Here is an 11,632-nt window from a genome sequence, read left to right as displayed (position 1 = left end):
CACTTTCAGATTTCAAACACAGTGAGGTCTTATTAATAGCTGCTCATTCCTTTTTCACTGGAGAATCTGGAGGCCGAACCTCAGACTTGTAAAGCAGCTGACTGCCCAACAGAGCCAACTCCTCACGCCAGACCTAATGCCAAAAAAATTTATGAGCAAAATAAAGTATTTAGGACAAAGATTCCAGAAAGATAATGACTCAGTCATACCTTTTCAGCTGTTAATGACTTAATCCATGTTTTATGTTACAACAGCTGCAGCAGTAACATAGATTTAGACATGGCAAGATAAGATATTGTGCTCATTTTTACACTATCCCATTCATTTCCTCATTTATAGGCCAGTATAATAATTAAGTTTTGAACCACTATAATTAATGTTGCAAGCAAAAATGATGGGAAATTACTATGTTTTTATTCAACTTTATGTGCTGGACCATTGATTCTTCACATATTCAAAATCTATATGACTGGAACTTCTAATTTTGTTTCTCTTCCTTCACAATTAATGTAATTTTGTCTACATTAATGAGGAAGATTATTCCCGCGCTTGAATTATTCTCAGGTGAGCACTGCTCTCTGACTTGGTTGCCTGCCAAGTTAAAAGGTCTAACTGAGTGTACATTTGCAATTACAGATTAGAAATGCTGTTTTATGAGCAAACAGGTTCTCCATTGCCTCTGTTCTGCAATAACATTTTGGACTGGAATTCTTCCATAATATGATAATTATCTCTGTTAACAGTGAAACGTGTGAAGGTGACCTTCTCTAAAAGGTTCTAAAACTAAAAGGGGAAAAGGGGGAAAGAAACAGAATTGCTGGTATCTAGGCTTGGCTCCCTTTTCTTAAGCCCATCTGCCATGGAAATTACTTTCTCCATAAGGGCTTAAAGTATGGAAACACTTCCATATTAGATGGTCGTTCCATTTTGCTGTGGGGTAAAAACTGCACAGTCACAATACTTTGTAATGGTTGACTGTGATCTCTCTCCAGTTGTGTGTGTGGCTGCCTTCAAATTGCCTGACAGTTTTATGGCAACCTCATCAATTTCACAGGGTTTAATTAGGCCAAGAATACTTAGAAGTGGCTTTGCCAGTTCCTTCCTCCAAAAAGTAGCCTACAGCATCTGGTATGCATTGGTGGTCCTCCAAGTTCTAACCAGGGCTTACCTTGCTTAGCTTCCAAGATCAGACAGGATTTGGTGCCTTTATTATATTTAGGCCTTTCCCTTCTTCAGGCCCATCTGTTAATTTAGTAATTTTAATCATTTTAATAATTACTTCTTCCAGAGTAATTTGCTCACAAAGTACCAATGGTGAGTTACTTAAAATCTTTTATGAAGCAATACTGCTTGAACTCTGAGAAGAGCATAGTTTTATAGAGATGTAAATAAACTGAAAATCTTGCATTTGAATAAAAAATTCTGCACAAACAAATGTTATACAATGTAGTGCCAGCTGGTGGCTTACATGTCAAAGGGATGGTGCATCTGATTTTAATTCCAATTTTCTGGATTGTCAAAAGTATATCTCTTTTTATTTTTTATTATTTTATTTTAATTATTTTTATTTTTATTTTTTGTTATTTTTGTTATTATTATTTCATTTTCATTTTTCATTATTTTCATTATTTTATTATTTTTAACTTTTATATTTTTATTTTTCATTATTTTTTATTTTTCATATTTTTATTTTTCATTATTTTATTATTTATTAATTTTTAAAATTGAAATAAAAAATAAAATAAAATATATCTCTAAAATATGTGAAGCCATTTTCTTGAGAGAGTGTGGAGTTATAGGTAGATTTTCAGGTTGGCCCAAATTCATAGGGCGCATGCTTCATTTTTACCACTGGTAGAGCCAGAGTTGGAAATCCCATCACACCAAAAGCAATTTCAATATGACAGACACTTACCACAAGCCAAATATTTTCACCTATCAGCGCAAGACCTATTTCTTAGTGACACTGAATGTCTTCGATGGTGCTGGTGTTTCTGTTTTTGGAGGTTTTTCAACCCTAATCCTAAACTTAACTATAACCCTAACCCTAACCCCTAACCCTTACCATAATCCTAAACCCTAACCCCTAACGGCAGGAATTCTGCCATGGAGGAATCATAGCATTGGAAGGGATTCCAAGGGTCATCTTGTCCAACCCCCTTCTTCTACCACGAAGGAGTACTTAGGATTTTAGGGTTGGACTTGAGGCTGAGAGCATGTGACTTGCCCGAGCTCACCCAGTGAATTTCTATGGTGAAGTGGGAGGCTAGAGTTCTAATCCCAGCTCAGCCATGTAAATCCAGAGGGTGACCCTGGGTAGGTAATACTCTCTCAGCTTCAGGGACATTAGAACACCATAGAAATTCAGTGGGTGACCCCTGGGAATTCCTTCCAATGCTAGGAATTCCTGCCACTGCACCCCTTTGCCCTTTCTTCTCTTTTGTGCGGGTCACACTCTCTCAGCCTCAGAGGCAGGGCATGACACGCCTGTCTCTGCACCTCTCTCATGGTGATGGTAAGGCAAACCTATTTTTGCATGCTTATTTATTTATTTATTTATTTATTTATTTATTTTTGGCAAGGAGAAGTCAGAATATCTATGATGAGAGAGTGTGATGTATCCAAGAAGTGGGCTGGACAAGATGACCCTTGGGAATCCCTTCCAATGCTAAGATTTCACCCCCGCCCCCTTCTTCTCTTCTGTGAGAATTTGAATGGCAGAGCATGATGTACAGGGGAGAAAGTCTTAAAGTATCCGCCGCCACTGACACACAAAATGCTGTCCCCTTTTGTTCTCTTTTGTTTTTCAAACCAAAGCTATGGGCAAAGATGGGGGGGGGCATCACTCTAACAAATAGCCTCTGGCAAAACCCTGTATGAATGGTAGCTTTGCTTACGCAAAATACGCAAATCCCGGTCATCAAATTGTCAGCTGAAAGGTCCTGTCCCTTCACTTCATTTGGAAATGATTAAAAATAAAAATTCTTACTCATTAATCGAGAAGTGCTCATAATTTCTTCTCTTTAAAAAGCTTTTGAAATCTTCGAAAAACAGATATTGCTATTGTTTTATGAATTTTGACAAATATTCTTGACATCACTAGTGGGGAGACACCAGGCTATGGTGATCGACCAAACAGGGCAGTCCTAGCTCTCCAGGTCTGTTCCGAACTATGTGCATTTAAATGCTGCCATCTTGTGTCTGAACGTATATTTGCTTTGTCATTAAAAGGCTTTTAAAACTGGCACATACACAGACTGCATTCTGAAATAGTCCACAACCATATGGTCGCATTTGCCCTATGTAGTTTTAAACCTCAAATAGTCTCAAATAGCGGCTTTGGGAAGCAGGGAATAAATATTGCTTGAAAAGACAGCATAGGAAGAATTATCACTATTTATTTTATTTGGTGCTGTTCTGATTCAGTTGCCCTGTAAGCGATAACTTTTACATGAATGACTTTTCATTACATTCCAGAATTTACAGGTTTGCATAAGAGACATATGGTGAGAGCCAGTGCAATGTGGTTGTTCAGAGGGATGTATATGGACAGAAGGAATCTGGTCAAATTGTAAAAATGGCTGGCAACCATTGCTGTTCAGAGTATAGCAACAGAGGAAAGGGAGATCGAGTAGGTTGGGCTGGGATCTAGGATGGCAGAAGTCTAATTATACAGTCTAGTCTACTCTGAGAAATAAGCTAATGGTGTTAACTGAAAACAAGGTGAGGATCCTAGGTTCCTTTCAGCAACCTCAAGGGTGTAGTGGATGCTTTCCTTGTGTGCTTCAGTTGCACTCCTCTGGAAATGTTCCAGCTTGTCCATATTCTTCTTGACCTGTGGTATACAGAACTGCACCCAGTTAGGTCTAAGGAAAGCAGAAAGCAATAGTACTATTATACCCCTTGGTCTAGAGACACTGCACTCCTGTTGATGCCGCCTAGAATTGCCTTAGCTTTTTTTGGTCACTGTATCACACAACTGACTCATGTTGATAGTTTTTTGGGGGGTTTTCGGGCTATGTGGCCATGTTCTAGAAGAGTTTATTCCTGGCGTTTCACCAGCATCTGTGGCTGGCATCTTCAGAGAATGCTGGCATGGAAGTGAGTGGGTATATATATACTGTGTGACCCTGGGTGAGGAGGAGTGATTCCCATGTTAATCTGTGCATTGTTCTGTTGTTGGTGGCTGGGCCTCAAGGTAGGAGGATATGCAAAAGAGGATTAGTGTCTGCTAATGGGAAAGCCTCTGACTCTGAGTGGTTTCTCATTTGCATTTCCTGAGTCCTGGTTTTGGTGTCCTTCAGGACTGGTAGCCAAACTTTAAGGGTTTCTTCTTTCCTGTTGAAGTTGTCCAGGTGTTTGTGGAATTCAATGGCTTCCCTGTGCATTCTGACCTGATAGTTGATGGCATGGTCCAAAATTTCAGTGTTTTCAAACAGCATTTTGTGCCCAGGATGATTTATAATGTGTTTTGCTATCGCTGATTCTTCTGGCTGACCCAGTCTTTAGTGTTCCTTGATTCGTGTTTGGACACTGCGTTTGGTGGTTCCTATGTAGACTTGTTCGCAGCTGTATGGTATATGGTAAACTCCTGCGGCTGTGGAAGGGTCTCTCCTGTACTTTGCTGAGTGAACATTTGCTGGATTTTCTTGGTCGGTTTTTAAACCATTTGGAGGGTGTGTTTGTTCAGCACTTTCCCTATTCTGTCTGTGACTCCTTTGATGTATGGTAGAAATACCTTCCCATTGGGTGGTTGCTTGTCTTCACTCCTCTGGGTTTTTCTGGGTCTGGCAGCCCTTCTGATGTCTGAGCTGGAATAACAATTTGCCTGTTGACTCATGTTGAGTCTGTAGTCTTTCATGTGTCCTATCTCCTTTTCACCTGTACTGTGCTGCCATGTGTACCCAGCTTATATTTGTGCATCTCACCTATGTCTCAATTTAATCTATATTTATCCAGGTTGAAATTCATTTTGTTAGTTTTGACATTCATTTTCTTAATTTTGGCGTTACTCTCCAGTCTGTTGATGTAATCTTGAATCCTGATTCCTTCTACTGAGTACTGTAGTTAGCTATTTCTGCCAACTTGGTGTCATCTGCCAATTTGATGAGCATTTATTCCTTCAGAGAGCCAGCATAGTGTGGTGGTTTGACTGCTGGACAACACTCTGGAGAAAAGAATTTGAATTCCCTCTCAGCCCTGGGAATCCACTGGATAACAATGGCCAAGTCACACCCTCTCAGCCTCAGAGGAAGGCAAAGGTAAGCCCCATCCAAACAAATCTTGCCATGAAAACCCAGTGATAGTTTTTGCCTTAGGATCACCATAAATTGGAAACAACATGAAAGCATGCAACAACGACTCTTATTTCATCCAAGTCATTTATAAATATACTGAACAACACCAGTCCAGGATGGCACTCCACTTGTCATCCCTCCTGGAAGATGAGGGACTATTATTAGTAAGTACTCCTTGGGTACAATCCATCAGCTAGTTACTAATCCATCTAACTGTGACAGTATTTAGCCCACATTTTACCAATGTGTTTGCAAGAATATTGAGATAACTTGTCAAAAGCCTTTCTGAAATCAAGATGAATTATATCCACAGCATTCCCTTGCCAAGCTTGTAACACTACCAAAAGGAAGAAAACAAAGAGATCAGATTAGTCTAGCATGACTAGATTTTGAGCCTGTGCTGTCTTTTTGTAATTGCAGAATTCTTTTCTAAGTGCTCACAGACAAATAGTTTAATGCTTTTTACATCAGAACCTTTCCTACATTCAGACCAAACTAAGGGCAGGTGTAGCTCAGGCACTCTTCATTCTTCTTTTTGAAGATAGGGACATTTGCCCACCTCCAGTCTTCAGAGACACCACCTGGTAGACAGAGGGATACTAGATGTTGAACAATTTTGTCTTTCCTCTGTCACTCTTTAGTATTCTTCAGGCAGCACATCTACTTTCTTGTTCTTCCTCTAGCCGAAAAACCCTCTACATACGTTCAATCTCTCTTGCAAGCCTGAGCTTGTTCTGCTGAACTTTCATCCAATAAATACAGGCCTTTGTTATGCACTGTTCCAGGACCCCCGTGGATGCCAAAATCCGTGGATGCTCAAAACTCATTATATACAATGTAGTAGTAAACGGTGCTTGTTGTTGGCTGCCCTGTGGGTGAGACATCTCCAAGAGTCCCTATCCTCCACTGCCTTGTCCAGATCCTGCAAGTCCTTGCCCATAACCCCTCTGATTGAGTCTATCCATCTGGTTTGCGGTCTTCCTCTCTTTCTTCTACCACCTACCTTTCCTAGCATTAGTGTTTTTTCTAATAATCCCTGTCTTCTCATTATGTGGCCAAAGTACGACAGTCTCAACTTGATCATCTTTGCTTCTTAGGGGAGCCCTGGTCTGATCTGTTCAAGAACCCGTTTGATTTTTAGCTGTCCATGGTATCCTAAGTACTCTTCTCCAGCACCACATTTCAAATGAACTGATTTTCTGTCTGCTTCCTTCACTGTCCAGCTCTCACCTCCGTACATAGTAATTGGGAATATAATGGCTTGGATGTTTCTTACTTTAGTATTCAGTTGTATGACTTCGCTCTTCAGTATCTTTTCCAGTTGTTTCATAGCTGGCCTTTCCATTCTTAGTCTTCTTATTTGACTGCAGTCTCCATTCTGGTCAATGTTTGATGCTAGATATGGGAATTCTCTAACTATTTCAATTTCCTCGTCTAGATTGATTCCCCCCCCCCCCTTTGGTCATTATTTTTGTTTTCTTTATGTTCAGCATCAGACCTGCTTTTGCACTTTCATCTTTGACCTTCCTTATTAACTGTTCCATTTCCTTAATGTCTTCTGCTAATATTATGGTGTCGTCCACATAATCTTAGGTTGTTAACATTGCTTCCTATCTTCACTCCTCCCTTTTCTGATTCTAATTCTGCTTTTCTTATGAATATGTTTACAGCATGTAAGTTAAACAAGTAAGGTAATAGCATGTAGCCTTACCTGATCCCTTTGCCTATTGGGAACCACTCTGTCCCGAATTCTGTTCTGACGCTGGCCTCTTGTCCTTGATACATTAAATGGTGTACTTCATATAAAATGGCAAAATCAAGGTTTGCTTTTTGGAATATATATATATATATATATATATATATATATATATATATATTCAAGCCATGAATGGTTGAACCCATGGATTAAAAAATTCACAGATACAGAGGGCCGACTTTACCGACAATACCAGGACTGTTGATATTTCAGAGGAACCATATAGGTAGCACTCCATTCCTAGTATATACATACTTTATTACTGTATTAGCAAGCAACAAAATGTACAAAGCTAACACAGCAAAGAACAACAGCAATAAAATAGAAAGAATTAGTAAAAATTAAAGCAAATGAATACCGTCATAATTTAAAATGTTTAAAAATGAGTTATAATTTACCTGACAGATGACTCCAACCATTATGTTTTTACACAAAAGGAAATTAAAATATTTAATGTGACTAAGAACAAAATTATAGCATTCTTCATAAAAACCACAAACATCAATATGGCACCCATTTTAAAAAATCTTGTAAAAATAGTAAGTAAGATAACTGGCTTCAATTGAAGCATATGTACATCTCCTTTAGTTTTATTTCTCTTCATAGAAAAAGCCATCCTTCTGGCCAGAATATTACTGGTCCGGCATTGGAAATTAAAGAATGTCCCAAATATCAATGACTGGCTACTGAAGATGTTAGATACAATAGAGATTAACAAATTGATAAGTTGAATAAATGGCAAATTCTCTAAAGAAACAAAACAAGAATGGAACATATTCAGTGGCTATTGTAAAAACAAATGGAGATAAATAATAATCTTAAATAAGAAAAAAGACAAATATTGTAAGATATGGCAACTCGAGAAAAAAATAAACCCCGATATATTTAAAACAACAAACAATAACTTTTGAAGAGAAGTAGTAAAAGCATAAAGAAAATTAGTCACATCAAACAGAAAGAAGTTTAGGAAATTCAAGACAACACTACATACAACAAATTCTGTTTATTAACACACACAGAAGCAGAAACAATTGATAGAATAAGCATAATCAAATAATTAAATAGGTATGTCTTTGGTAATGAAAGGCATTTTCTTTGTTAATGACAGATACACAGTTTTGCGTAGTGTCAAACCTGTAGATATATGTGTATGTATTTCTATATCATTTGTATTTGTATGTGATTGTATAATATATGTAATGTATGTATGTAACAAAATGTGTTGATAAAATAAAAATTTAAACAAAAAGAAAAAACATCCCTCCCAGATCTCCAGAAGACAGGGAACTTGGGTCAGGGAATTCAATTCAGGAGGCAGCATGCTCTTATAGTTAGTATGTTGCATACTGGCTGCTATAATACAAAAGTTATAATATAGTATTGCTTTTGCCCAGTGACAGCCACATTAACCCACATCTATACCAATGATTCTGTATCAGTAAGTCATCCATAAATCTTCAAATTATTCCCTACAATGAAATCACATATTCAAAGTATCAGTATCAAACTGCATCATCAATTGTTCCCTTTGGCATAAATCCAATTGCTAGTCACAACTACGGTAAACCCATTAAGTCAATGGCAACATCGTAAGTCAACATTTATTTTAATTTCACTGATTTAATGGGTGAGCCAGCATGGCGTAGTGGTTTGAATGTTGGTCGGCAACTCTGGATTCCCTGCTGAGCCATGAAACCCAATAGGTGATCTTGGGAAAGTCACACTCTCTCAGCCTGGGGAAGGCAATGGAAAACCTTCTCTGAACAAATCTTGCCAAAAAAAACCCCATGATAGCGTTGCCTTATGTCAGAAATGATTTGAAGGCACACAACACACACACACACTATAGTTGGGACAAACAAGTAGATTTAGGTGTTATTATCATTCATTGTGACTGCCATTCTGCCATATTTGCCCAAAATGACCCCAAGGAATCCATTGGTTACCTCATTGCTGCTCAAGACAAGTAACAGAGCTCCCACCTCTATCTTATCTAACAATCTTAGGACAGCCATATTCAAAGAGTGTATGAAGGAGTCCTTGGTTTCCTAAACTGGAAGAATTGTAAGTGTTCAGTTGTTCTCAGTCCATACCAGATGGCAAAAACCAACAGCTCTGGCCAGTGCTCAGCCCTGGAGTGCCTCCAGAACAATGCTTGGAATCCTCTGTAGTAAAACATGTGGGTTCAATGACAGTTAATCTAGAGTTTCTTGCTGAACACAGCTAGATTCCATTAAACTAGAATTATTTCAAATTATTTCTGACCTGCACATTCAGGACAGATTTTGCATGCTTTATTTCTCAGCCCTTGGCTTCTATCCTGAACTTTTAAAGTGACCACATAATATTGTAAAATGTTTGCTTCACAGTATGATTAAGATACCATACCATTTCTCATTACATGATTATAAAAGAATGATATTCACTGATTCCAAGCCATGTTATGAGTTACTGTAGTTTCATACCTTTTCGAAACAGACATATTGACGTCAAATACAAGTAAGTGTAAAGAAACAGTGGTGCTTTTAGGCAGGAAATGCTGATTCTCTTAAGTCAGAAAATTTAAAGATGCAAGCCTTTCATTTGAGTGCAGCCATCAGCAACTTTATTTACAAATACAAAATCAGTCAACATAAGAGAAAAAAGTCTTCAGTCTTATTAACTTGTTTGCGGTGCAAGTCAAGTTACATTTTTCAAACATGGGACAAAAAAAAAAGCGCTCCACAAATAATTTCCCCAATTGGATTTAAGTATTAAAGCACAATGAAATACTGAACCCCAAGCAAACAGACTGAAATTTACATTTTAGTGTTAAAAGGATAATATTACTTAAACTTAGAAACTGAGATATAGACAGCAACCACCTCCGTGCCTTTTGATGCCGTTTTTATAATATTCTGCTGAACTCCATAGCAAATGCATCAAAAATAGAAATTGCAGTTACAAATCCATATTATCACAATAATGCTCATTTAAGAGCATTAAAATAGCATCTTTATATATAATTGGAAAATTAAAGCTTTTTTCTCATCAGCCTCCGACATTCTGAAATAACCAATTAAACATTTTTCTTCCTCTTTTGTAAAAGGATGAGGATTGTTCACTGAACTTGGGTATTTTGTATTTTTAATCCTGAAGTTTCTTATTGTGATTACTTATTCATAAATAGCACAAAATAAGTTTAATGAAGGATACAGAGGATCTACATAGTCTAAACAGGAAAACATATTAAAAAACCACACACAGTATGTATTTATAGATCTACAGCAGCAGCTTCCTCCTCTATCTGTAGCAGTGGTTTCGTTTTTAGGCTTGGATCACATGATGGTTGGCTGTCCAGCTGCTGAAATGAAGAAAGAGAAAGATTAGTTAAAGGATGCAGGGACGGGGGGAAAACACTCATCTCAATGTACTATACATTAAACAAGTAGTTTAGAAGGTGAAAAATACAGATATGTTGCATTCTATTTATTTACAGTTTTTTTCTCCTTAACAATAATAAGAATGTTCATTAAAACCTTAGGATGTCATTTTATAGTCCTAATAATAGAATGGTCTTACACATGCATGAACAAGTGGCTTGGTTTGAAAACTGCAATTATTACTATTTTGTAAGGCCAATAGAAGGAGCTCTTGTAACAGCAGTTTATTACTGGGCAAGCAAGAAATCAAACAAAAAAGGCTTGGGATGTAAGAGAGAGCGATGATTGATCAAAACTACATAAAATTAGTGGCTATCTGTTAAACATTAGTGGAAGATTCCTTTCTGACATAAATAGCAGCTTTTGTCTATGAGATGAATTTTCCCACCCTATTCCCTGAGGTCCTAATGCTATCTCCAGGCTCACCCAAGAACTATTTATATTTTTAAAAAACCCTATGAGTTAACTACATTCACATTATTGAAGTATTATCTAGTTTGAATCTTAGGACACTAAGGCAGTACAGCTAGCTCTTAAAAAGTTCAACAGCTCTGAGGAAATGGAAGACAAAGATGTAAAAATATATAAGGGCAGCAGGTCAAAGTCTAAGGGCATTCAGCAACACGATTTTGCTTAAAATTGCCTTGTAATGTGAATGTCAAATACTGGCCAGGATGCTCAGATGCCTTGGAAATGTCTCTCTTTCTCTCTTTTACATGAGCAACATTGTTCTCTCTTTACACATTGGCCTTAGGAAAACTAATTAGTTTTTGTGGCTTTTCCTATCATCTGTACGCCGATGACACTCAGCTGTACCTTTTCAACCCTGATCTTTCTCTGGGTCTCGAACAGCAAGTTTAATCTTGTCTTACTGCTGTTTCTCAGTCGATGCGGCACCAGCATCTGAAGCTCAGTATGTCCAAAACGGAGCTTATTGTTTTTCCACCAAAGTCTACCATCTAATATTCCTTTTCTATTTTTGTTGTTGATATCTCTGTTTGACCAGTGCAGGAAGCCCACAGTCTTGGTTTCATTTTTTATTCCTCCTTGTTGTGTATCCCCCAGATTCAGGCCATAGCCAAGGCATGCAGATTCTTTCTCTATAATATTACTAAAATCCGACCATTTCTTTTGGCCTCTACTGCCAAGATTCTTGT

At 37.7% G+C, this 11,632-nt stretch overlaps 1 protein-coding gene across 2 annotated transcripts in view; it reads right to left on the bottom strand.

Moving 5' to 3' along the window:
* Positions 1-8,080: 8,080 nt before the first annotated feature.
* Positions 8,081-11,632, bottom strand: part of LMO7 (LIM domain 7) — a 183,306-nt gene continuing 179,754 nt past the window's right edge. The window contains exon 33 of one of the 2 annotated variants that reach the window (XM_089511135.1): positions 8,081-10,393. In XM_089511135.1, coding sequence (XP_089367261.1) covers positions 10,371-10,393 — 23 coding nt within the window. In that variant the 3' untranslated portion in view covers positions 8,081-10,370. Of the gene's footprint in view, positions 10,397-11,632 lie in introns of both variants that reach the window. The other variant, XM_089511136.1, reaches the window with a different exon arrangement.

This window comes from Sceloporus occidentalis, unplaced genomic scaffold (assembly GCF_023333645.1).
Source record: "Sceloporus occidentalis isolate IW3139 unplaced genomic scaffold, rSceOcc1.0.p SCAF_2, whole genome shotgun sequence".
NCBI lineage: Eukaryota > Metazoa > Chordata > Lepidosauria > Squamata > Phrynosomatidae > Sceloporus > Sceloporus occidentalis.
Note: the sequence above shows the minus strand (reverse complement) of the source record. Positions and strands in the feature narration are given on the sequence as shown.